The 25,392-nt window shown below is 44.5% G+C and overlaps 1 protein-coding gene across 1 annotated transcript in view; it reads left to right on the top strand.

Moving 5' to 3' along the window:
- Positions 1-23,111, top strand: part of plxna3 (plexin A3) — a 46,688-nt gene extending 23,577 nt beyond the window's left edge. The window contains exons 9-38 of the mRNA XM_088289659.1: positions 553-676; positions 1,831-1,981; positions 2,475-2,574; positions 2,653-2,767; positions 7,734-7,934; positions 10,190-10,286; positions 10,802-10,992; positions 11,063-11,211; positions 12,680-12,800; positions 12,947-13,083; positions 13,165-13,335; positions 13,409-13,502; positions 14,329-14,448; positions 14,758-14,877; positions 14,945-15,088; positions 15,599-15,833; positions 15,908-16,050; positions 16,137-16,292; positions 16,387-16,487; positions 16,572-16,638; positions 17,404-17,550; positions 17,624-17,783; positions 18,078-18,181; positions 18,262-18,358; positions 18,825-18,902; positions 19,243-19,355; positions 19,468-19,637; positions 20,890-21,102; positions 21,213-21,363; positions 21,506-23,111. Of these exons, the coding sequence (XP_088145785.1) occupies positions 553-676; positions 1,831-1,981; positions 2,475-2,574; positions 2,653-2,767; positions 7,734-7,934; positions 10,190-10,286; positions 10,802-10,992; positions 11,063-11,211; positions 12,680-12,800; positions 12,947-13,083; positions 13,165-13,335; positions 13,409-13,502; positions 14,329-14,448; positions 14,758-14,877; positions 14,945-15,088; positions 15,599-15,833; positions 15,908-16,050; positions 16,137-16,292; positions 16,387-16,487; positions 16,572-16,638; positions 17,404-17,550; positions 17,624-17,783; positions 18,078-18,181; positions 18,262-18,358; positions 18,825-18,902; positions 19,243-19,355; positions 19,468-19,637; positions 20,890-21,102; positions 21,213-21,363; positions 21,506-21,598 (4,063 nt within the window). The 3' untranslated portion in view covers positions 21,599-23,111. The remainder of the gene's footprint in view (positions 1-552; positions 677-1,830; positions 1,982-2,474; positions 2,575-2,652; positions 2,768-7,733; positions 7,935-10,189; positions 10,287-10,801; positions 10,993-11,062; positions 11,212-12,679; positions 12,801-12,946; positions 13,084-13,164; positions 13,336-13,408; positions 13,503-14,328; positions 14,449-14,757; positions 14,878-14,944; positions 15,089-15,598; positions 15,834-15,907; positions 16,051-16,136; positions 16,293-16,386; positions 16,488-16,571; positions 16,639-17,403; positions 17,551-17,623; positions 17,784-18,077; positions 18,182-18,261; positions 18,359-18,824; positions 18,903-19,242; positions 19,356-19,467; positions 19,638-20,889; positions 21,103-21,212; positions 21,364-21,505) is intronic.
- Positions 23,112-25,392: the final 2,281 nt, after the last annotated feature.

Raw genomic sequence — 25,392 nt, 5'->3', positions numbered from 1 at the left:
TAGCATGTGGCACAAACAGTATACAATGTTCCCTTGCTACTTCCCAGTTCCATTATCGCGGATTTGTGACCATAACTCCATCTATTAGAGTTTTACCTCGCTATTTTATTTATTGCTATTCTTCTTATTTTTAAGTCGGGCCAGTCAAGATTTTTATTTATTTTTTTTTTTTTTTGATGCATTCAAAAATTCACTATGGCGCCGGTGCGCTTTTCTGAGACCGAGTGTGTTCGGACAGGCAGAGCGCGCTCCCCTCTCATTAATTTCCAAATGTTCTAAATCAATCAACGGCTCGTGCTTGAACTGTTTCCATCTGGACCGCCTGACGCGCTTGTGCACCATGTTCCCAGATGGAGTGCCTACAACGCGCACCGCCACTCTGTTTTTGGTCCACTCTAATAACCGAACAGCACAACAACGATCTGAGTTTCCTAATGGTTGGAGTGAAGTACATTCTGAGAAACCTACTTCAGCGTTCCACAGAAGAGTTTTTCAACTAGGTTGTCCAGTCAAACCGTCATTAATCGTAATCATGTCATATGCTCCCTTCAGATGTTCCAGAATGGAAGCATGTGAGAAATGGCAGGAGCCTCAACACTTCAACACCAAGCTAGACCAGTGTGTCAACATCTCCGTTACCCCCAGCAACATGTCCGTCACCGCCCCGGCAACGCAGGTACGTCGCATCATAGTCATCAAATATACATAGACCCTTCCTTGTGCGGTTTGGCCGATTGCTGTAATACGCCAGCGCGCCAACCATGTTCGACGTGGCAAATTTGCTCTATAAATTCAAGACTGAATTTCAGAAAGCAACAATCCACTGAATGTTTCTGATTCATTCATCGATTTATGGAACCAGATGGGCACCGGAAACAACATACAGTGGTACTTTATTTTACATTCTCTTTTATTTTTGAGAATAATGGAATTTAATTCATTGACAAACTTGGTTATCAAATAAATTCAACTCCGAAGTGAAGGTACCACTGTATGTCACTTTTAATCGGATAATTATGAATATCGACTCGTCATTTTTACTTTAAGAATTTATGTAGATGTAGTAAATATAAATGTATACACATACGGTTTTTATGGTTTTCCTATGTGTCCATGAGGATAACCAGTTAAATCTTTTGAGTTTAGTCAATCCTCAGTAAATCCTGTTCACCGGATTCAGCAGATCTTGAAATGTAGACGTGACATGCCATGACACTTTTAATAAAGTGCACCAATGTTTACAGTCACCTGATTTTTATATTCAGTGATTGATAGAACTTTAACGTCTAATAATGTCAACGAGTGTAGAGTGACTATTAGTGCAGTGGTCCCTTCTAACTGCTCTGTCTTGCGTAGTATGAAAAAAGTGATCTAAGCAACTCAAAACTGTCAGAGTTGTAACTTTGTGGCAATATAATGAAATAAGAATAACTTCTTTGTTTGGAGGCTGGGAATTCCCAGTGCGATGGACATACATGACTTCACAGTATGATGCACAATGTCAGCAAATTGTCATGCGATAAATGATGTTGTGATGACCAAATAGAATCAGTGATCATTGTTCACCCTCATGAGATCTGGCTTTGCGTGTAAAACAATTATCACAGCTTGAGGTACCTTGTGTGTTTTTAATATACTTGGCCAATAAAAAATATTCAAATGATTCTGATGCAAACGATTAAGAATCTTCACCCATCGGTCTACACCGCCACATCCAATATGGCCCCCACGTACGATTCAGTACTCAAGGCGTCATATTGTATGACGTCTGTGCGTCCTGTTGCATCCTCGGTCGACGATGTCATAGAGTACGACGTTGTCTGTGTGCAGCTCATAGTACGAGTCCACCACGTGCCCGCGCTGTCGGGGGGCGTGTCCTGTGTCTTCAAGGACATCAGCGAAACCTCGGCAGAGGTGGAGGCAGACGGTCAGGTGACGTGCATGTCGCCCACGCTCAGAGACCTGCCGCTACATTCCTACGGTGACACTCACACCCACATACACACAGGAGGGGCCGTCACTGACATCATTTTGGATTTGTAATGAGAGCATTTCAGTATTGTTGGAAAATGTTTTATCTAATTGAGTGAGAGAATTTCAGTAGTGACAGCATTTCACTTGATTGTGTACGTGCTTTTCAGTAGTGTATGCAAGATTATTTTACCGTAACGTGTGTCAGCGTCAGGAGCGTGTGTAATTCTCAGGGCATTGAGTCAATCACAACTGGACTGCTCTGATTGTTCCAGATGCGATAGATTCAAATCCGTGAGATCGAAATAAACTGGATGCAGGTGAATATTCATAAGTGTGTGTGGTTGTGTAAGTGGTTCTCTTGAAAGCATGAGAGCGTTTCACTTGTTTGCGGGAGAGCATTTTAATAATCCTGAATGATGTCCATGACGGCCCCTCACACACACGCAAATATGCACTTGTTACACACGCACATGAGCTAATGCGCGCCGTTGTCTCGATAGGAGAGAAACGAGACGTCCAACTCAGTCTTCGATCCAGTGAGACAAGTCGCACTTTCATCAGCACCAACTTCACTTTCTACAACTGCTCTGTTCTCAACTCGTAAGCCTGACGTCCACTCCTCACCTCGTCCCTTTGGCCCACTGCCTGCTTGATGGAATCTTCATTTCCTGTTTGCAGGTGCACTTCCTGTGTGGGCAGCATGTTTCCATGTCACTGGTGCAAATACCGTCACATGTGCACCAACAACCTGGAGGACTGCTCCTTCCTGGAGGGACGCGTCAGCACGGACCAGGTAAAACCCTGCTTGTACTGAGCATGCTCAGTAGAGGCCCGTGTTTGCGTATGTGTGTGGGTGTGTGCGCATGTTGTCCTTTAACTCTTTGGGCGACATGAAATGAAATGCCGTCAATTCGATTGTTAGAAGAAGCTTTGTCATATTAAATCTACCTCAAAACAGAGAAAAAAAATAATCTGAATCAGAATGCCCATATTGTCATAGTAGTCAGTGTAAAACGAGATTGGAGAGCTCCCCTCTTCAGTGCTACATAACAAATAATTTAATTTAATAGATCAATTAAATGAATTTGTAAAAAAATAAATAAATATCAAATTAAATAAATAAAACATATTATGTTGCAGTTCTGCAAGGTAAGGGTAGTTGTATGTGAGAGTTCAGCATGGAAATGGCTCTGGCGAAGAAACTGTTTGGCTTTGTTTGGATGCACCTCCGGAGATGAGTTAAATTTACCGGTAGAATTGATGATGTAATGGACACACACACACACACACACACACACACACACATGCATGGAACGGTTTTGTTGTGTTCTTCAGCAGCAAAAGCAGCAAGACAGCCAAGATTCAAACAGTCGAACCTTCGGCCACTGGGCCACCCGCTCGAACAACTGAGCAAAAGCAACACCAATATGCTGCTGCTGCCCTGCTGATTGCTGGTCACGCCATTGAGACTCCTGCCGGTCGCCAGCTATCACCTGGTCCTGCTTCGCGGCTGTGGCTCAGTTCATAGAGCGGGTTGACCAGTGACCGAATGCTGTTGTGTTTTGCTTCTGCTGCTGCTGATTTCTTTTCTGTCTTTCTTTTGAGCAACGAGATAATTTGGGTCAATGCTCTGGGGGTTGGGGTTGTGATACATCTGGCAAATCCGTCATAGAAGACCATCGCTCCCAAATGAGAAGCGTTAGAGCAGGGTCTTTTGCCATAGTATTGGGGGGCGGGGGTTCAGCAGGTGGCCTGTGGATGCGCGGGCAGTCATAAATTACGTGCTCGGCAGTTTCCCCGCCCAAGCCGCATTTTCTGCAGATCGTGTCCGTAGCTCGGTCGATCTTTGCTAGCCAATATTGTAGGCTGGGGTGGTGGCCAGAACGGAGGCGGCTAAGGGTCACCTGGTCCCTCCTCTCGAGGTGTTGTTCAGCCAGACGATTTATTTTCTCTCCTCTATCAACGTAGATCCGTTGGGTGTGTTCATGGGACGCCGGGCCGCCTCTTGTCGCTCTCCGAATGGTTGCTTTAGCGGAGTCATAAGGGTGGTCGACTGTGGTTTGGTCAGCGTCCGCCCCCTGTCTCGCCTGGACGTCTGCTAACTCATTTCCGACTATACCACAGTGGCTTGGGCACCACGTGAAGGTCACTTGTCACCCTCGCTCCGAGAGCACCGATAAAACTTGAAGGATGATCTGTTCATCGTTGTCTTTGCACGGTAGGGATGGGTGAGCTGACTGAATGCGGGTCAGAGCTGAGAGGCTGTCGCTGACGATTCTGACTTTTTGGACATGTCCTTCGGCCTGTATGAATTGGAGCGCCTTAACTATTGCTTTGATCTCTGCTTGGAAGGATGAGCACCATCTGCCGGTGGGGATGGCGAAGGAGCGGAGGACTTGGGGGTCTCTGGGGTGGTCGGTGGTTACGACAATTCCACCACCGCCTGTTGCGGTACCGCTCGTTGCTGATCCATCAGTATAGAGGACCAGGTCGAAGGTGTTCCAGCCTTCCTCTAGCCGTTGTAGGGCCCACTCCTTATCGGCTTCTGCATCTCCAGACTTACTGCCGGAGATCTCGAAGATGTGTCCACCTGTCTCCAACCACGGAGGGAGAGGTTCTGGCTGTTGGGGGGGGGCAGGTATTTCCGAAGATGGATTCCCATATCTCTCCTGCCTTTTTCCGCCAGCTGCGCTTTTTCGTGCGTTGGGTGACTTTTGGGCTGCTATTTGGTGGCGTGGGTTTTCTGGGCCGTTTTGACTTTTCCAGCGCTATCACACCAAGCTGGGTTGCCCTCGTTGCTAGCTTCGGTAGGCCCGCTTCTGCTAGGATCGCCTCCACCGGGGTGGTTTTGACCTGGCCAGTGATTGCTCGGCCTGCGAAATGTTGGCAGGCTTCCAGCTTCTCCATCGTTGACGACGACACCCATGGAAGCCAGGCCGATGCAGCGTATTCGACAGATGCCCTGCCGGTTGCTATGTAGGTGGCTCTGAGGGTACGTTTATCATACCCCCACTCTGTAGTCGCCAAGCATTTCAGAGCCCCTGCCTGCCTGCGTAGCTTCCCGCCGATGGTCGCTGAATGGTGGGTGAAGGTCAACTGACGGTCATAGATGGCGCCTAGGAACTTCGGGTGTGGGTTGTACTTTAGTTGTTGGCCGTTCAGCTTTAGGTTGGGGCGCCAGCTCGCCTCATGAGTGTTGGTGGAGAAGAAGGAGCATTCCGATTTTTGGACTGAAATCTCCATTTTCCACTTTTTACTCCATTCTGCTATATGGTTTAAGGTTGATTGGAGGCGTTGTTCAGCGAGTCGTAGGCATGGTGCCTGGCTCCACACTGCCACATCGTCGGCAAAAAGGCTGATTTGGTGGGTGTCGAGGCCGGTAGTGAGGTCGTTTATGTAGAAGAGGAACAGGAGTGGCGACAACACCGACCCCTGCGGTACCCCTTGCTTCAGGACGACGGTCTTGCTCTTTTCCCCGTCGAATGTCACCCAGGTGAGTCTATTGGAGAGCCAGGCCTGTATCCACCGCACCATTTTCGTTGAAACTCCCGCTTGTTGCATCTTGAGAAGGAGCGCGTCCCGCCACACCTTATCGTAGGCTCTGGAGTAGTCAATCAGCGACAGCACCGTTCTCTGCATTGACAACCACTGGAATCCATCACTAATCTCTTGGGAGAGTCGGAGCAGCTGATCTTCAGTACTGCGGCCAGTCCGGAATCCAGCTTGTGGTCCGATGAGAGGGAGTCAAGTGGAGACCAGTCACAACGGTGGAGTAGACCCATGTGTACGATGGTGACATCTGGAGATGAGACATGGCCCGTGGCTGGGTCTTGGCGTGTGGCAAGGTTGGCATTGTTAAGAAAGCCACCCTCTGCGTCCATGATGATCTCCACCAACTGGTGCCCTCGATCATCGGGGCGGGCACTTCGGTCCCATATCTCATCATGGGCATTCATGTCCGCACAGATTATTTCATTTTCAGGGTCTTCTTCACGAACGTTAATAAGCCTCCACCTCGGGCTTCCCCTTCGACTGGTCTGTCTCTGCGGATGGTGTTATAGTTGCGCAGGATTGGGGTCTTATCGCGCGGGAGGAGGCGACTTTCTTGGATGACAATGATATCAGCGTTGTAGTTCTCAGCCAAGTCTTCGAGAAGTTGTAATTCTCTGTAGACACCGTTAGCGTTCCACTGCAGAATGATAAATTGTGGTTGGCTAATCCCGGCCGAAGTCTTATCAAAAGTCGGTTTGCAATGATCTACTGGGTCCTTCTGTGCTCCTAGTGGTCGACACCTGGCGCAGCGCCACTCAGGTGTTTGGAAGTACACATTTGCCTGGCTTCTCATGGGAGCCATGCATATAATGTGGAAGGAGCGTTCGCACGTGCTGCACACAAGTCTCCGCGCTCCTCGTCTGATTCGGCCTGTGCAGTCCGCGCACCGTGTGCCATCAAGCTGGGTTTGAGGATCAGCTCGAGTGAGGTTAGAAGTAGTAGTAATTTCATCGGTGGTCGGAGGAGGGGTAGTAGATAGGTGTGGGGACGCGTGATCATCTACTTGTATAGCTGGACCAAGACAGCAGCTCCACACTTGGCGTCCATCTCTAACCGCCTCTCTCTGGGCTCGCGGGAGTCCGGAGCAGACAAGATGGTAATCAGTGCCACAGTCACTGCACCGGGCTCTTGCTGCGTTTTTTCTGATGGCCTGCTTGCTGCTGCTGCTGCTGCTGTTTTGCTTTTTCTGGTGTCAACAGCATGAAAACGCAACAAAACCATTGTGGTGTATGTTGTAGCAGGGCACTCCGTCCATCTATGTTTACCCTAACATTGACTGTTGTTTGTCTATACATGTCCAGCCATTGACGGGTGATCAGTGCAGTTTGTCCGCTTGTCAACAAAGTCAGATGGGGATAGACTCCAGCTCACCCGCAGCTCTCATGACAGCGTGCTATATAAAATTAATTGATTGATGGATGGGAGTGTTTGTGTGTGTGTCTGGCAAGTGTGTGTCTTTGTCCCTGCGTGTGTGCGTGGAGAAGTGAAGAGTCCCTTCAAAGCATTTAAAGCATTTCTCTCCAGTCACTGCAGCATGCGCTGCTGTGGTCCACTTCCTGTGGTGCTAACGGGCTTACTGTCAGTCACAAAGCAATTAATTACTGTGTCGATGCTCTCTGAGAAAAAACTGTTAGTGTGCGTGCGTTTTTTGCAGTCACAAAGCTTAGATATGTCACCTGTTGACGATTTTTGATCATTTTTCAACTGTTAAGTTAATCACCTGTGGCAGAATCCAAACTAACAAAAGGTGTGCAATCAGGATTTCAGTGATCAAAATGATGGGATTAGCACAAATTGTCAATTATATCACTACCAAAAAAGGCAAATGTGAGTTTTATTTTAAATGTAAAATATTTGAAATCTGTCACCATATGCTTAGGGCTTAGTGTTCTTTTTTTCTCTCACAAAAATTGAATTTTCACCTGTTAGTTGCTGACACCATAGCTAATAACAGAAAACGAGCTAGCAATAGAGCTACGAGTCTCGCTAAATATGATACTCATGGTAATTACAATCTAAAACGGTAATGCTAACCGTTTAAATTGTTATTACGCCCCGGTAAACCTTTTCACCACCGCCTTTTATTTTATGTTGCAGGCTGTCAAAACTAATCAAGAAGAAGCCATTTTCACCACTTCTGTGAACTGGGAATGCTAATGCAAAAAATCAACTGCCATCTTGTTGATTGTGTGACTTTCTGTCCACAGGGCTGTCCTCAGATCCTGCCCACATCAGACATCCTGGTGCCGGCTGGTTTGGTTCGCCCAATCACATTGCGAGCGCGCAACCTGCCGCAACCTCAGTCAGGCCAGAAGAACTATGAATGTGTGTTCCATATTCAAGGAAAAGTCCAGCGCATCCCGGCAGTGCGCTTCAACTCGTCTTGCATACAATGTCAGAACACTTCGGTAAGGATTTACTGATTGCTTTATTTTAAAAGTAAATTAGATTACAAATGACATTACCATACAATACAATACAATTTCTTTTTATATAGCCCATTTTGTTAGGCAAATTCAGCTGCTGCATATTAATATAATATTAATACATACACTACGGAGTTTTCTTTTACACCAGCGAACCTGGTTAGCAGAAACAAAGATGAACACAAAAGCACAACATGAAACCTACTTAAAAGGACGCTTGATTGACGTTAACATTGGCATTTAAATAATAGGGTTGCATGTAAAAATTTCTTCATTACTAAAATGCTCCCCCCAAAGACTCCGTGTCGATTTAAGTTTTTTTTTTTTGTGTGTGTGTGATGAGAATAATTTTTTTCTGGTCTCAGTGTCTACATCACAACAGGGATGCAAGCGAGGTAATATTGCTCGCTTTGTCAGTTCTGTTGCCTATTTTCTTTTCATCTGCGAAAACAGGGCGCTGTAAACGGCCACCCGACAGTCTTCATTCAGTTCTTTATCCCTCTGTTGGTCATTGTCTTTCTGTGTCTCTTGGACTGGTTGTGTCTGTTCCAGTTACAATTCTGTCCTGTTCTTATTCGGATTCTAAAGCGACCTGTAATATTTATTATATTAATTTAGCCATTAAAAAATGGTCAGTTAAAATGTATTTTATTTGTAGTGAACGATTCTCATAAAATATTATTTTATGGTTTTCCCAACCCTGTCATGAACCTGTCCTGACTGGGCGGTCGAGAGATACAATGCCAACTTGACCATCGGAGGCCAAAGGTTTTATTTTGAAATTCAGGTGAATCCGCTTGTACCTCTATCTCAATGCTTTCTCCCATGAAGAAAAATGAAACTCCAGAAGCAGGCAAAAACGAGTGAAAAAAAACAAACATGTTTGGAAAGCTTCTTGTAAAAGGGAAACAGTCCAATAATGAGCCAGAATCAGACATTGCTGGTTGATTTGCATGCAGCAAATCCTGCTTTGCATAATATGTGGTGGCAGGCTTGCGAATGAATCAGTCAAGCCATCAAAACTGCTCGTACACATGGTGCCCAAAGAATAAAGACAAGCATATGTAGTTTTTGGAACTAAAACAAGATTACCCCGAGATGTCAGTTGCGCTGCGCCATCAACATCTACCCGTCCTTCCCCTCACCAGCTCGAAAATGATACAATAAAACGCCCCACATCCCTCACAGTCTTTCTCCGCCTGCTTCGCCTCTGACTGAGACGCCCAGTCGTCTTCTCAGCACAGTGACCTTCATTTGTCCTTGTGTCAGCAAACCGGTTGAGTAGATGTGTGTGCGTGTGTGGAAGGGGGGTTAAATTGAAGAGGAAATTGAGCATTTAGTCCAATAAAACCAAAACACTGACATTGCTGCATATTCCTCACCGAGTAGCCTATTACTGTATGTTTGTATCGCTTGTTGTGTTTTGGAAAGAAAATAATTAACATTTTGTGGGCAATTTTCTTGTTCTCTTCAACTTTATGTAATTGTACTATAAATTAATCCCTAACTGAATGATTAAATCTCTGTGTTTATGTTCGAGTTTAATTGTGAGTGAAGTTCACTCGAAATCAGATCAATGCAAGTGACTTTATTTCATACCAAAGCACAACAACCACAAGTCCTGATTAGAGATCACGCATCACTTGGTCTCTAATAAGTCTCATGAGAATGTGTGTGTGCGTGCGCATGTGTGTGTGCTGAGGACGTTCGCTGGGCTCAGCTGGCTGATTTTAATGGTAATGGAAGCATTAGGCACACGCGCACACAGAATCACTGCACAAAGAGATGGATTCAAATGCAAACAGAGTTATATCACACCAACAGAACAAAACAAAATAGAAAAACAGGAAATGGAACGCAGAGTTAATGATTTGATGCCGGCTGAAATGCGATCTAACATAGTGCGCATTGTAACAGTTGCCCGTGCAAAATTTGTGCCTCACCCCACAAAGTTCCTTTTGAAGGCGACGGCATTAAGAGCTTCCACTGTATGGTGATACAGTGGTTAGCATGTTTGCCACACCCTTAGTAAGTTCTGGCTTTGAATCTCTGCTGGTCTTCCTTTTTGGAGATTCTGTGATTGCATATATTTTTCCTCACGCATTCCGAAAACATGCGAGCATGTTAACGTCAGTTAGGTCACTAAATTGTCCCGAAGTGTAAATAAGTCAGTTGGAATGTTTTTGCTCTTTGTGCTCTGACATGAACTAATTTGTGTGTGTTCTTGTGCGGCGTAGTACTGGTACGAGGGAACGGAAGCAGCAGACCTGCCAGTGGACTTCAACATCGTCTGGGATGGAGACTTCTTCATTGACAAGCCGATGTCCATGAAAGGTAGGAAATTCCAAATCTGTCCCATGTTGATGTTGAAGAGTTTTTATTTGTCCAAGCTGATTTCCACAAATGACTTATTTTGCTGAATACACAAAGGTAATTTGTGTGCTACCGCAATTACGTCACTAACTTTATTTTACTTGGAGAACAGTGACCCTCAACCTGAAATTTTAGGGGTACAAGAGAAGATTTAGGGCTGACTTGCAAAGTATAATTCATCCCACGACTGTTGCCTCAAATTTTCCATTCGTCTGAGCAGGACTGTGCGATTAATCGAAATTCAATTACGATTATTACACGCAACAATTCCAAAATTGGCATAATCGTAAAAAACGATTGTTGTATACAGTATGTATGACAATGTTAAAATAATTTACAAGTTTGATTATTATATCATATCAGTTCTTTGGCCACTATGCTGAGGAGCACTTACCATACAATAATTTGTGAAAAATTTGTCATATTCCTAAACTATGTATCCCCTAATCCTTGTTCATGTGGCGTTGCATTCGCAGCATTGCTCTACAAGTGCGAGGCTCAACGCTCCAGCTGTGGCCAATGCCTGAAAGCACCGACTGCCTTCCAATGCGGCTGGTGCGCTGAAAGCAGGAAGTGTGTGCTGCGTCAGCACTGCACAGCGCCAGAACACAGCTGGATGCACCATGGACGCCATAACCTACGCTGCAGCCACCCACGCATCAACAAGGTAGGAGCACTCACTTACCGCCTAGGCGTCACCCAGACACCGCCACTCCATGAAAGGTTGTGACCCGCAGATTGCTCCTCTGACGGGACCTCGTGAGGGGGGGACTCGAGTGACCATCGAGGGTGAGAACCTGGGTCTGCAGGTGAAGGAGATCACGCATGTGCAGGTGGCGGGTGTTCGTTGTAACCCTGTTCCCTCGCTGTACATCAGCGCTGAGAGGTTAGTGTGACCCAAACAAACGCACCTTGTTGGATCGTCATTGCCGTGAGCTAACACCATTCACTGCGAAGTTGACATTTAACATAAATACTGTTTGTACACAGTCAATAATGACAACTAATAGGCTACTCTAGCCCATAACTGTTCTACAAATGATTATCCCCAAACTCTTGAACATTTCAAACTCTTGGTTGAGTCATTGTTTAATCTAAAAAATACAGTTAGCAACTTAAATTATTAGTATCCCTCTCCCGCTGACTCTTACCTAATTACAAAACTAACACAGCTGCTGTTAGATGTGCGTCGGTAGAACCACACAGCAACTTTCTGCCTTCTGACTTCGAAGTTTGATTGAGCGGAGATCTACTTTGATGAGGTTTCAACGTGGTTATGGCCAACAGTAATCAATTGTCTCAATTAAAGGGACTCTAAGATAAAATAAATATCATACATACTGGAGACTGTATTGAACCACAAATATTTTAAAGAAATATTTGTTTCTTCCTCATGAGCACTCAGCAAACATCACAGCCCGCATGATTAGAGCGGCGCGTCATGATTCACGCTTGTGTTTTAGGCAAGACACGGCATGTGCGTCACGTCCTGCCTCGGAGGTTTCTCCAGTGAGCGTCCTCGATTCTTTATTTATCCAACGCAAGATACATACAACACGCTGGAATTTGCTGTGTTCATGACAGAGGTGTTTTGATTGTCAAGGAAACCTGGTTGAAGCTGGGGATATTCGATGCTAGCATGCAGCTTGCCAGCCCCCACCGTTAAAAACTGACAGGCATATAGACCGACTTGTCATCATCATCATGTAAATCCCCTCAAATTAAAGCTCAAAGTCTGCAATTAAACCGCATCTTGTTCATTTAATTTCAACTCCATATGATGGTGTTTCGAGTACAAATATGACAGAAGTTCATTTCTACATGAGCTGAGCATAAATACAATTATGTGCGACCAATAAAACTTATTTAATAAATATATAAACTGTTTTCCAACCTTTGAAGCAATGACCTCTTTCACGTAAGAAAAAACGCGCGATAACACCAACAATATTCACATTGAAATAATGATCTTGTCTCACTTTAACCTCAAACATACTTACTCGGTGTGAAATATAATCACATGATGCAGGCGCTTGAATACATACAAGTGGAATCTGAGTAAAAGACACAGGACCAACCAAACTATAAAAAAAAGTGTGACTTGTAGGCCACAAAATACGTCAATCGGTATGTTAACATGTAATTGAGTTTATTTGTGACTGACATGTTTTCTATGTGCTTTTAAAATGTAGTTGACATTAGACAATTGTGAATTTCGTGTCTTAGTGTAGTTAACAGTTTATGTGCGACTGTTCTAGTTGATATTTGAGTATTCAATGTGAACTGGACATGTTATTAAGGTGACTGTCATGTGGCGTTAGGGTGACTCAAAAGTTCTGTGTGTGTACTTGCAGGGTGGTATGCGACATGGCTGAAGCGCTGCTGCCTCACTCTCCCGGCGGTGCGGTGGAATTGTGTATAGGCGTATGCAGCGCTGAGTACCGCACCATGTCCACGCAAGCGTACGCCTTTGTGGTGAGACTTTGTTCGCATGTTTTTCTCGTCATTCATTGTTGCGAGTGCCAAGCAAACTCTTGACGTGTTCTCTCTCTGTGTTTCTCTCTTGCTCTCTCTCTCTTTCTGATTCTCCATTATCCTCTCTCATTCTCACTCACTCACAGAGTCCCAGTTTGAGCAACGTTCGCCCGGAGAGAGGTCCAGTTTCCGGGGGAACCAGACTGACAGTGGCGGGTCGGAACTTGGACGCCGGTAGCAGCGTGTCAGTCTTCATCGACAAAGACGAGTGTCTGTTTGTCAAGTACGTTATGAAACCCGAAATCATTTCTCACTCAAACGGCAGTAAAAGTTGAGCATTCTTCTTGCTCGACTTATCATCCAGACGCATCAATCGGGAGGTGGTCTGCATCACTCCCGCCTCGCCGTCCGGAGTTGGCCCCGCCCCCATCCGCCTGATGATTGATAAGGCGGAAGTGACCAGCGCAGAGATCAAGTACACATATACGGAGGATCCAACCATCACCGCCATAGAACCTAACTGGTCCATCGTCAAGTAGGCCTGCACCCACTTACACTGTCCACCAATCACAGCACAGCTCTCTCACATCCCCTTTGTGTGTGCGTAGTGGGAGCACAGTGATCACAGTGACAGGAACCAACCTGCTCACCATCCAGGAGCCCAAAGTCAGAGCCAAATATGGCGGCGTGGAGACCAACAATGTAAGACCAGTCACATCTTCATTTTGTTATGATGTCACATGGTTATGACATCACATTGATATGACAAAACATTTTTTGACCAAACATGATGATGAACGCATATTGTGTAAATACATCACATAGATCACATAGTTATGTCACATTGATAAAACTTTTTCATCACTTTTTTTTAACCTTAATGGTTATGCCTTCACATGGTTATGAAAACACTTTCCATATGCTTAAGTAACATCACATGATGTCACATGGTAATGAAAACACATTATGACAACATTATTATGACATCACATTGTTATGATGTCACATGTTATAAAGCCACATGATTTTGGCATTTGTTTTTTTTGGCACGTTGTTTTAAATGCACATGGTTATAAAAACACAACAGGACATAATATTGACGTGAAAACAGTATGATGTCGCATCATTATTATGTCACATGATTGTGAAAACCAACACACTGTTCTGACAGCACATGGTTATGAGATTTACAAAAAAAAACTTTTAACATTTTTCAAATCTGAAAAGTTCTTCAAAAAGCATATGAATGGAAGACATTCCAACAAACTTAGGTTGGAGGCTGATATCTTTTAAAATTTTGACACCAATAGTTTCCCTTTCACTGAAAATAAATATTGTCTCCGAACATTGGTTACGAGCCTCCTTGCCTTCTAACGATCTGTATCAGCCCTGAAAAAAACGCATTGGTCTATCAGTAATTAAAATCCGTTGTATTGACCTAACATTTATTCGGATGTCACATGGTGAAGATGTCACATTTTCATGACACCACATGGTTATCAAGTCCCGCTTTGGTGTTTCTCCACAGTTCTGCACGGCGGTCAACGACAGCGTCATGACGTGTTTAGCTCCCGGGCTGGTCTATGGCAAACCCAACCCTCCAGAGGGGACGTTGCATGCCGACGAGTTTGGCTTCATTTTGGATCAGGTGACAACCTCGCACCAACACCAAGACGTGTCTGTTCTGATCATTAAAGTGGACATGGCATTGCAAATTAATTGGGACCACTACTCAATCTAACATAAGCCGGCCGCACTTTGGCCCAGCAGCATGTGGGGCAGGATGAGAGCTGGCGCACTGCACGCGACAATCCACAGATTGAATCATCAATTTTCAATCATATGTATTTTATTTTTTTAGCACAATTGTGATCATGTCCAACTTGACCTCGGGTAAATCAATATTATTGATGTTGTTGTTATTCATTGTTTGGTGTGATGACATTTGGGCTGTCAGGTGTCATCTCTGCTGGTGCTTAACTCCACCGCCTTCACGCACTACCCCAACCCGACCTTCGACCCCCTGGGCATCTCAGGAATCCTGGAGGTCAAGCCAGGGTCGCCCATCATCCTCAAGGTGAGAAACAACCCCACAGAAAGTCCAGATTTGGAGCATGACTTGTGTGAACCACGTTTGTGTGCAGGGGAAGAACTTGGTACCGGCTGCCCCCGGAAACAACCGTCTGAACTACACCGTTCTGATTGGCGAGTCTCCATGCTTGTTGACGGTGTCGGAACATCAGCTGCTTTGTGATTCGCCAGAGTTGACCGGAGAGCAACGTGTGCTGGTGAGCTAGACCTTCGCTCACCACAGCTCCTGATTTCAACCAATAAATCCATATTCGAGAAACAAATGAGAGGACGCGAGCGTTTATTATCATGCCTCCTGACGTCGATTGTCTGTCGCCATCAACAGTGGAAGGACAGAGCTGGACTGAAAAATGACAGAATAAATACTGACGGACTGACGTGCCCACCACTGGCTTACCCACTTACAGCAAGATGTTTGTACTACAATAATTGCAGTATTGGTTCTTCCGAGAATGCCTTTCATACGAAAGTAAAATTGGTACTGCGTGAAATCTTTGAATCGAAAATCAATCAAAGTGAATCGAAAATCAAATCACATCAGGCCTTTGCGTATCGAATCAAATCGATTTTGGAAATTTCAATCAATACCCAGCCTTACTTTCCACATTGCTTGACAGAATGAAACCATTCTGCCTATTTACAGTTCAGTCAATTCTACAACATTTCTGTTCATTGGTAACCTAACTTCCAGCTGGATTTTCCCGTAGATCCTGGTCGGAGGTTTGGAGTTCTCTCCAGGAATGCTGCACATTTATTCGGACAGCGCCCTCACACTGCCCGCTATTATCGGCATCGGCGCGGGTGGCGGCGTGCTCCTGGTAGCCATCATCGCCGTGCTGATCGCCTACAAGCGAAAGACGCGGGACGCTGACCGCACACTAAAGCGTCTTCAGCTACAGATGGACAACCTCGAGAGCAGGGTGGCGCTAGAGTGCAAAGAGGGTGCGCACACCCACACACAACCACAACACACACACACGCGTGTGCATGTTTCATATTAACGTGTGTTTGTGTAGCCTTTGCGGAGCTGCAGACCGATATTCAGGAACTGACCAACGACATGGATGGAGTGAAGATTCCCTTCTTGGAATATCGCACTTACACCATGAGAGTCATGTTCCCAGGAATAGAAGAACATCCAGTACTCAAGGAGCTGGACGTATGTCTCACGCACACACACACACACACACCCCAGCGCAGTCAGTGTTGCCATTTTATTGACTTGTATGACTGTTTGTATTTCAGTCTCCGGCCAACGTGGAGAAAGCCCTCCGCCTCTTTAGTCAGCTTCTCAACAACAAAATGTTCCTCCTGACGTTCATCCACACGCTGGAGGCTCAGAGGTCGTTCTCCATGCGGGACCGCGGGAATGTGGCCTCACTGCTGATGGCCGCGCTACAGGTACAACTTCGCACGCAAAACTAACGTAGCATTTGGAGCATGACTTTAGGCTTTTAGGGCTAGCGCTATGCTAACGGGCGTGGCTTTACATCAGGGTCGCATGGAGTATGCCACGGTGGTGCTCAAGCAGCTTCTGGCGGACCTTATCGAGAAGAACTTAGAGAACCGGAACCACCCCAAATTGTTGCTGAGGAGGTCAGTGAGCGACCGTTGACCCTGACCGCCCCATGTGTGGGCTACGCTCCAGCCCCCGTTTGACCTTTTAACTGTGTGTTGCAGGACAGAGTCTGTGGCTGAGAAGATGCTGACCAACTGGTTCACCTTCCTTCTGTATCGCTTCCTCAAGGTGATGGACATGCTTGTTTGATTGTTTGTGTGTGTGTGTTTTCACAAAATACTTAATAAGATGTAAACCACCCCTTTCATAGCACAACAGTGGTGATACACTAGCATCTAAAAAGGAAGCACGATGTGTCTGATGCCCGATTTAATTTCTGACATTGGGACAGTCGTGTCTGGAAGCTACTTGTAGTTAGCACACACAGGCTACCGTGTGCATCTGATGGAACGCTACACGTGATGTCCTGTTGTGGTATCTTTTGAGTGTCTACTGTACTGCACTCCTAATCCTTAAAGGTTCTTTTTTTTTCAGGAGAATGCCACATTTTGAATTTGTAGATTACATTATACTTACTGGAGAAGCAAAACAAAACGTTTTAATATTAAGGTTAAAAAAATAATTGCAAATCAATTAAAGTGTTTTTAGTGCAATTCCCTAATTTTACTCATATGATTTCAGTCCTCTCTACATTCAAAAATGGATTGGTACCCAAGAAAAGTGTAATATGTTTACAAATATTTAATTTTGCGCCGAACATCAATGCATATTGCGTTTGTGGATGGCACCTCACTAGTGCACAAAGGCATGGCATTGATTTAAAAAATATATATCTAATCGGTGTTTACGTGAATTTTTAAATCCCTTATAATATGACACGATTCACCACAATTATAATTCAGTTCACTACACTACGCCAACCACAAGATTTTAGTGGATAAGTAACTAAGTCACTAATCTAACCTAAAATGTGTTTTTCATTTTCTCTGTCAGGAGTGTGCTGGCGAGCCTCTGTTTATGCTCTACTGCGCAATCAAGCAGCAGATGGAGAAAGGGCCCATCGATGCCATCACGGGCGAAGCGCGTTATTCCCTCAGTGAAGACAAACTCATCAGGCAGCAGATTGACTACAAGCAGCTGGTAATGCACGTGCACGTATATGCTTGCACGTGCATGCAGATATGCCTCTGCCAACCATCTCACCTCCCTTTAGACAATGATGTGCATCCCTCCGGAAGGCGAGGCGGGCACGGAGGTGCCGGTCAAGGTGTTGAACTGCGACACGGTCACGCAGGTCAAAGACAAGTTGCTGGACGCCGTCTACAAGGGGATTCCCTTCTCGCAGCGACCGCAGGCTGACGATATGGACCTCGGTAAGGCTCTTGTTCATTAAGCAAACGAATATCTTAGGAGTGCCTAACATACTATACCTTACATTCAATTATGATACGATCCAATACAATACTATTAACTCTAATTACAATAAGATTCACTCCAATTTTGCTACGATTCACTCAGATCCCATTTGCTCTGATTATGATGCAGTTCCTCTTATGATATAATTCACTCTGCTTGTGATCTGATTCACTAAAATTTCACTACAATGTGCTTCACTCCAGTTCCCCAGTAGTCAACATCCTCATTGTATTGTGTGTGTGCGCGTTCAGAGTGGCGTCAAGGTCGGCTGACCAGGATAATCCTGCAGGATGAAGATGTGACCACAAAGATTGAGAGTGACTGGAAGCGACTCAACACGCTTGCTCACTATCAGGTACGTTGTTCTGTCCGTCCCCCCTGTCAGGTGACCAGGAAGTGGAACTCAGTCTTACCTCAATGCTGATGTGTTGCCAGGTAACAGACGGCTCCCTGGTGGCGCTGGTCCAGAAGCAGGTTTCTGCTTACAACATCGCCAACAGCTTCACATTCACCAGATCACTCAGCAGATATGGTAAACACACACACACACACACACACGCACAAGCATTATACTACATTGCACATACTGTATTAGGCTTTATTAGCAAGTTAGCTTCTTAGCTACCTGTCCACCTCGCTCCTGTAGTTGCTTATTCGATTTAATTCACTAGCTGGCTAATTGAATTCTACTATTAGATTATAATCGGGAGTGAATTGTACAGCGGAACCTTGAGTTACGAACGACACTTTTTACAAAGATTTGAAGTGACGCACACTTTTTTTCGAAAATATGCCTCTCATTATATGCATTCAGCATGGATGAGTGGGCAGATCAGGGTGGTGCTTCTCACGCTATTTAACCGTCATTGGCTCTGTGCAAAACTCATTGCAATGTTTTTTTTTTTCTTCTTAATTAGACCTAAGAATGATTTAAAGGCCACAGTTGTCAACACATAACCACACACACAGACAAACTAACAGCGTACTTGTGTATGCAGAATCGTTACTGCGCACATCCAGTAGTCCTGACAGTCTGAGGTCCAGAGCGCCCATGATCACGCCAGACCAGGAGACAGGTAACTGTCATTTTGCTAACAGTGAGCTTACAGCTGTACAACAGCGTGTACAGCAAGGGTCACCAACTCGGTCCTCGAGGGCGCCCATCCTGTTTGTTTTTGCTGTGTCACTCCCTCAACACGCCCGATTCAAATGAAGACCTCAGCTGAAAGCTCTGTCGTAGCCTCAAAAAAATCCTGATCATTTGATTCAAGTGTGTTGGAGGAGGGGAACGTCTAAAACATGCAGGATAAGGGCCCTCTAGGGAAGGAGTTTGGGACCCCTGGCGTATACTATATTATAGGTATACTTAATACAGGTGTAGTATGAAAGTCATAATTGGTAATTGGTGTGTTTCAGGAACTAAACTATGGCACCTGGTCAAGAACCACGAGCACAGTGACCAACGCGAAGGAGATCGTGGCAGCAAAATGGTGTCCGAAATCTACCTGACGCGCCTGTTGGCCACTAAGGTGTCACCCAAACTCCCCAGATTTGGAAGATTGTGTTCATTTCTGCACATCATTCGTACAGTTTGGAATTGGAAATTGATCGTAAGCGTATGCGTTCTCCTCCCGCCACCAGGGGACGCTGCAGAAGTTTGTGGATGACCTGTTCGAGACGGTCTTCAGCACCGCCCATCGAGGGTCTGCTCTGCCGCTGGCTATCAAATACATGTTTGACTTTCTCGACGAGCAGGCTGATAAGCGACAGATAAGCGACCCGGACGTGCGACACACCTGGAAGAGCAACTGGTAAGCATCAGCTGTTGTGAAATGTGCTATATAAATACATTTGTGTTGTACTTTATGTATGCGTGCTTTTCATTTCCATAACGTTATCATTCACTACAATGATGTTAATATTCACAACAATTTTTACATGGTTCTCTTCAGTTACGATACAATTACGACAAAACTACAATACGATTCACGTTGACTATGTCGACAGCTAGTTTTAATCAGAGACAACTTTATGGTCCCTAAATATATTTTGCCACTGATTTTTTTATTTATTGATTTAATTATTTATTTATTTTTACTATTTACTAGCGCATTATATTTTTGACATATTTTAATGTTTTTGTTTTTAGAGAGGATTTGCGGTTCAGAAAATGCATGTATGAATAAGTTTGACTTATAAATGCTTTGTAATTTATGACATTTAAGAAAAAAATTCCACATATTGCTGAAACTTAACCCTTAATTGCTAAACATTCCTAAATATGTTACTTTATTTCATATTACATTCTTGTTATTGTATTATTATGAAATCTTGATGTGCTAGAGAAATGATACGGGCAAATTTGGAATTAGCGCAAAAAGATAGTCTTGAAAAATGTATTTGTATCTTTGATTAAAAAAATTAGGTAGTAGAAATACAATTCACTCCAATAAATGTATGATTTGCGCCGATGTGATTGACTCCAATTATGATAAGATTGACCAGAATTACCATTTGATTCAAATAGGTGGGTTTACGTCAGACTTTTTTGTCATTCTGTTTGAAATCATTCCGAATGAAGATCTCTGTTCGCATGTGCTTAAATCTTCTGCAATCTGCCGTTTACATACTCCACCCTGTTAATTAGATCAGTCGTGTTACAGCCGTATGATACATGGAGAACGCTGTTAACATTATGTGATTTATCAAGACGGGAGGTCATTTGTCTATTTAGCACAGTAATTGTGATAGTTTTAAACTTTTATAGAATCAACATCTTTATATAAATGCGTTACAAGTACTTTAAAACAAGTTTTCCCATCAGAGACGAGCCCTGGGAAATCACAGCCATTTTAAAGTGCATATACGACAACGTCACTACCCATTTTCGTCGAGACAGAGCATGTGCAGCCCAAACGCAGCTTGTCTATTCTGATTTAAATGTTTACATGACGGATTCAGCCTTTCAATAATATAAAATATATCATAACGCCTTACATTTAATTAGCTCCAATTACAAGATTATGTGATTTCAGTCTAACGGATTACTGTGTGCGTGTGCAGTCTTCCTCTCAGGTTCTGGGTCAACGTCATCAAGAATCCGCAGTTTGTTTTCGACATCCACAAAAGCAGCATCACTGACGCTTGCCTGTCGGTCGTGGCTCAGACCTTCATGGATTCGTGTTCCACATCGGAACACCGACTTGGAAAAGACTCCCCGTCCAACAAGCTGCTCTACGCTAAAGACATCCCCAACTACAAGAGTTGGGTAGAGAGGTGACTAACACACGGACTAGCTCGTATAGGCCAGTAGATAATTACAAGACCGAGGTGGAGAGGAGGATAGAATGCAAGAGAGGCTCAGTGTTTTATCATGTGTCTCGCAGGTACTACAGAGACATCGCCAAAATGCCAAGCATTAGCGACCAGGACATGGATGCCTACTTGGTGGAACAGTCACGTCTGCATGGCACTGAGTTTAACACGCTAAGCGCGCTCAGTGAGCTTTTCTTCTACATCAACAAGTACAAGGAGGAGGTGAGTTCATAATAATAATAATAATACATTTTTGACGTTAGTTATTTTAATTTTATAGAAATTTACCTGGTCTGGGTCAGCTAATGAACTGACCGGTTGTATGACGGCGATGATGATGATGATGATGATGATGATGATGCAGGTTCTGACGGCGCTGGACCGCGACGCCTACTGCCGCAAACACAAACTGCGCCACAAACTGGAACAAGCCATCAACTTGATGTCAGGAAGCTGAGGAGGCAAAACCAAAACGTCCGCGAACTGGGGGAGGGAGTTTGATTTACTTTATTTTATTCTGAACTGTACCAATCAATCAATGAATTTGCTATTTATTTTCCAAGCAACGGGCTGGGCCCCATTTGTGGAATTAGCCTCGAGAGCTAAACGGGGCTACGAAAGACCCTCGATGCCATGTAAATAACCACAACCGGGAAAATGAGCTACCAGGAAGTGATCGTCCAATCACGCCACGCCTGCTGACCGACCACAGCTGTGTCCCCTCATCCCTCATTGGTCAGCCATGCTGGCCTCCGATTGGTTGGGAGAACTCTATAGTGTTTACTGCCCCCCCCCTATCCCTGACTACTCTGGACTGTGCCACCTTGCGGAACATTCCAGCGCCGGCCTCGCCCTCTTTCCAGGACGCCATGATGCCAATACTGTGCCCGGCGAACAGTGCCATGTAAAGACCAGAACCAAGACCGGAACAGACTCGGACCAAAGCCGAGATCAAAGATCAAAGCCGAAATGGACTCAACTTCAAAGACCTTGTAAAGTAGAATTAAAGAGACAAAAAAATAACGTTTACACATGGCATGGAGGGGAAGCTGCTGATTGGCTCTTCACCAGTAAGGAAGGAAAGCCACTACTGGACCAACGCCACTGTGTGCATGTACGTGCGTGTATGTGTGTGCGTCTGCGGATGTGCGTGTGTGTCTGTGTGTGTGGGAGGGAGTAATAGACTGAAAATGCTAGTTCGAGCTGTTGGGTCAGGTCTAATTAATGAACGCAGTATTTTGGGTCGGGTTTAATTACTTAAACCAACAGACTGAAAATGCTAGTTCAAGTTGTTGGATCCGATCTAATTCCTGAAATCACCAATTTGAAAATGCTAGTGCTGTTGGTTCAGGTCTAATTATTGAAATCAACAGACTGAAAATGTTAGTTCAATTTGATGGGTCAGGTCTAATAACCGAAATCAGCAGACTTGAAAATATTAGTTAATGCTGTTGGGTCTGGCCCTGTTGCTGAAAACAACAGACTGAAAATGCTAATGAGGTGGCTGTGGGGTCAGGTCTAATCACACATGCACACAAAGGTATTTATTGATGAACTTTTATTTAAATCATTGTTTACACATTATTTATTATGGGTGCCAACCAGCCAGGTGTTGATGAACTTACTGTTGTTGGCGATGAAGGGGTTTCACGGGAACGTTGGTCAGACACGCTTTATATGCGTCGCCATGCAAATGTTGCTTGTGGCGCCGCTACTATCGGCGAGGACGTGTGACTCATGACTCACTTGACCAAGAAGATTCTCCAACGATGTCATCAGAACAAAAAAAAAAAGATGGGAAAAGAAACATGTTTATTTGTGAAAACATGTTTTTATAGCATTGCCTTGTTTAATTTTTACTTTGAAATGTAACCATGACCACCATGTCCAAGTAACAGCCTGTGTCTTTTTTCTACATCGCCATTGCCTTTGTTTGACTTTGTGACATCATTACTAAAGTGTAAACTACATCTGACTCTGTCTATAACTTGGCACATTTGCTAACACTCATTGGGTTGAGGTTTGTAACATCCCAGCAGTCCAGCAAATAGACCATGCCCCGAAAAAAATGGATTCAAAGAGTGTGGTAGACAGCGGCCTTCCAGCAAATGGACAGATCAGCTGACAAACTTGGTTTTAGAATTATTGAGACATTCAAACAATCCAGCAAATGGACACAAATTAATTGCAGCAAGTCGATAGTTTTGCTCCAATGTTGGTTTTAGGTTTGAGACACACCAATAATAGAGCAAATGGATCGTATGACTTAAAGATGTTCCTATTTTTCTTTTTAATCAGTTTTGGTTCATTTTCCTCAGTAAAAGCCTGAAAATCATGATAAACAGTACGAGTATGTCGGATATAAAAGTAGTGATCACTGAATTTGGCCAAAGAATACTCAGAATTGCCACAAGATTGACCAATTTTCCAGTCACAGAAAAAACATGGAAATGGAGAGAAAAAAAGTCAATTGTTTTTGTGCAAAATAATTTTTCTTCTCTCTGGGGGGTTAGCTTTCAATGGGCAACATTAACCTGTAGAGCTTTTCTGCTTTTAGCCGGCACAGCTACCAACCAATCGAATTACAAATTCCCTTTGAACAGTTGTGCTCTTTCAGACCGAAGTCATGATTAATTGCTTCCAAAGAAGTGCCAAAACTAGCGACTTCCAGTTCAAGAGTGTTGATGTTGCGCTGTATATCAAGTGTGTGTGTTTTTTCTTCCTCTGTCTTCTGTGTTGAGTGACAAAGCTGTAGTGGCTCAGTGTGCTTTGTGTCCTATTTTGCTGTGCGTTCTGAGTTGACATTCATCTCTGGTTTCAGTAGTGCGACCATGACGACCCGTTTCGAGATCGCAACGGGTAGCAGGTAGTCCCACGCTTCACTCAGCATTTCATACTTGCTCCTTTGTCCAACAGCAGAAAGCAAAAATATGTAAAAGTAAAAAAAAAAAAGTTAAAAATACTGTTTATATGTTCAGAGAGCAGAGGTTCGACTTTTGAACGAGTCAACCTGGCTGTGGCAGTGCCACGGGTGCAAGCATGGGCTTTGGCCCCTCTCCAACCAATCAGCAGCTCATGTGTCAATCAGCTGCATTCCATCTTGATTTACTTAGCAATGAAAGTAATTTAGATGTCTGCAGCCAAGTGAGATGTCATATTAGTGTTGTAAACGAGTCATTGTTTTAAACGGCTGTTTTGGAGTGCAGGGATTGGATTGGAAAGGAATAGCTGCTTGTGGATGGTCTTAATTAAATGATTTAAAATGGAAATGATGAAATATAAGATGTTGTACAGGCTTAACCGGGGCTACCTGGATTTCTGACGTGGTTAAAGCACCCACTTGCTCCGGTGTAGCGGCATGCCTGGTGACACATCACCAGTCGGGTAAAAATACACACAATCATGCACTGATTTTTTTTTCCATAAATCAACCATCCAGCCAACAGACAATGTCACCGTGACATTGGTTTTACAACTTTTAACACTGCTGCAGTCTTGCAAATAGACAATGCCACTAGGATGTTGACATCACCATCATCCTCCCAACAGAGCGAATCGGTTACCGTGGTAACCTGTATTTCATGAAGCATGACATCATGTCAGCAGAAAAACTGAAATTGATGTTGCTGAGGTGTCTCACTCAGGCGGGAAGTTACACAGTACTTTAACACCATGGCATCATTTGGGCTGACATTAGAAAAGAAAAAAAAAATCCCATCCTCTTGAGGGAATCAAGTGAAACGATTGGCTCCTTTCCTCCAGGGTTTCTCAGGGTTAATCCGCCTGGCAACAGCCAGCCGGTCCATCTTGTGCATCATTTATGATTGGGTGGTGGCCAGTCACATGACCACAGCTGCCATGTTTAATAAATGAACGGCAGGCTGCTTGGAAATGGAAAAACAGAAGGCCAACAGGGCTAATAGAGTTAGCTTTTTAGCAGGTCTCCTTTCTGTGTGTCCTTCTGATGTTTCTTAATCATTTGAACCAAGCACCGTGACGCCGCCGAGCTTCACGCCCCCTCCCCCAACAGGAAGCCACATTAGCCTGAGAATGAACTGCCAGGATTGGGGTGCTGCATGTTGCTGATAACAGCACTCTGGGGGGTGGGGGATGAGGGATTATGGAGGGGCGGGGATGGGGGTTTTGGAAAGAAGCCAAGCTAAATAAAAGTGGAGCAGCATCATAGCCGCTGCTTCATGCTGAACAAAATGTGTCCTAAAAAAACATAGGAGTCCCTCACCCATCCTCCCA

Source organism: Idiotropiscis lumnitzeri, chromosome 3 (assembly GCF_059441095.1).
Source record: "Idiotropiscis lumnitzeri isolate Australia: NSW breed Sydney's pygmy pipehorse chromosome 3, RoL_Ilum_1.0, whole genome shotgun sequence".
In the NCBI taxonomy this organism is placed as follows: Eukaryota; Metazoa; Chordata; class Actinopteri; order Syngnathiformes; family Syngnathidae; genus Idiotropiscis; species Idiotropiscis lumnitzeri.
The sequence above is the reverse complement of the archived record's forward strand: the minus strand, read 5'-3'. Positions and strand labels throughout refer to the sequence as shown.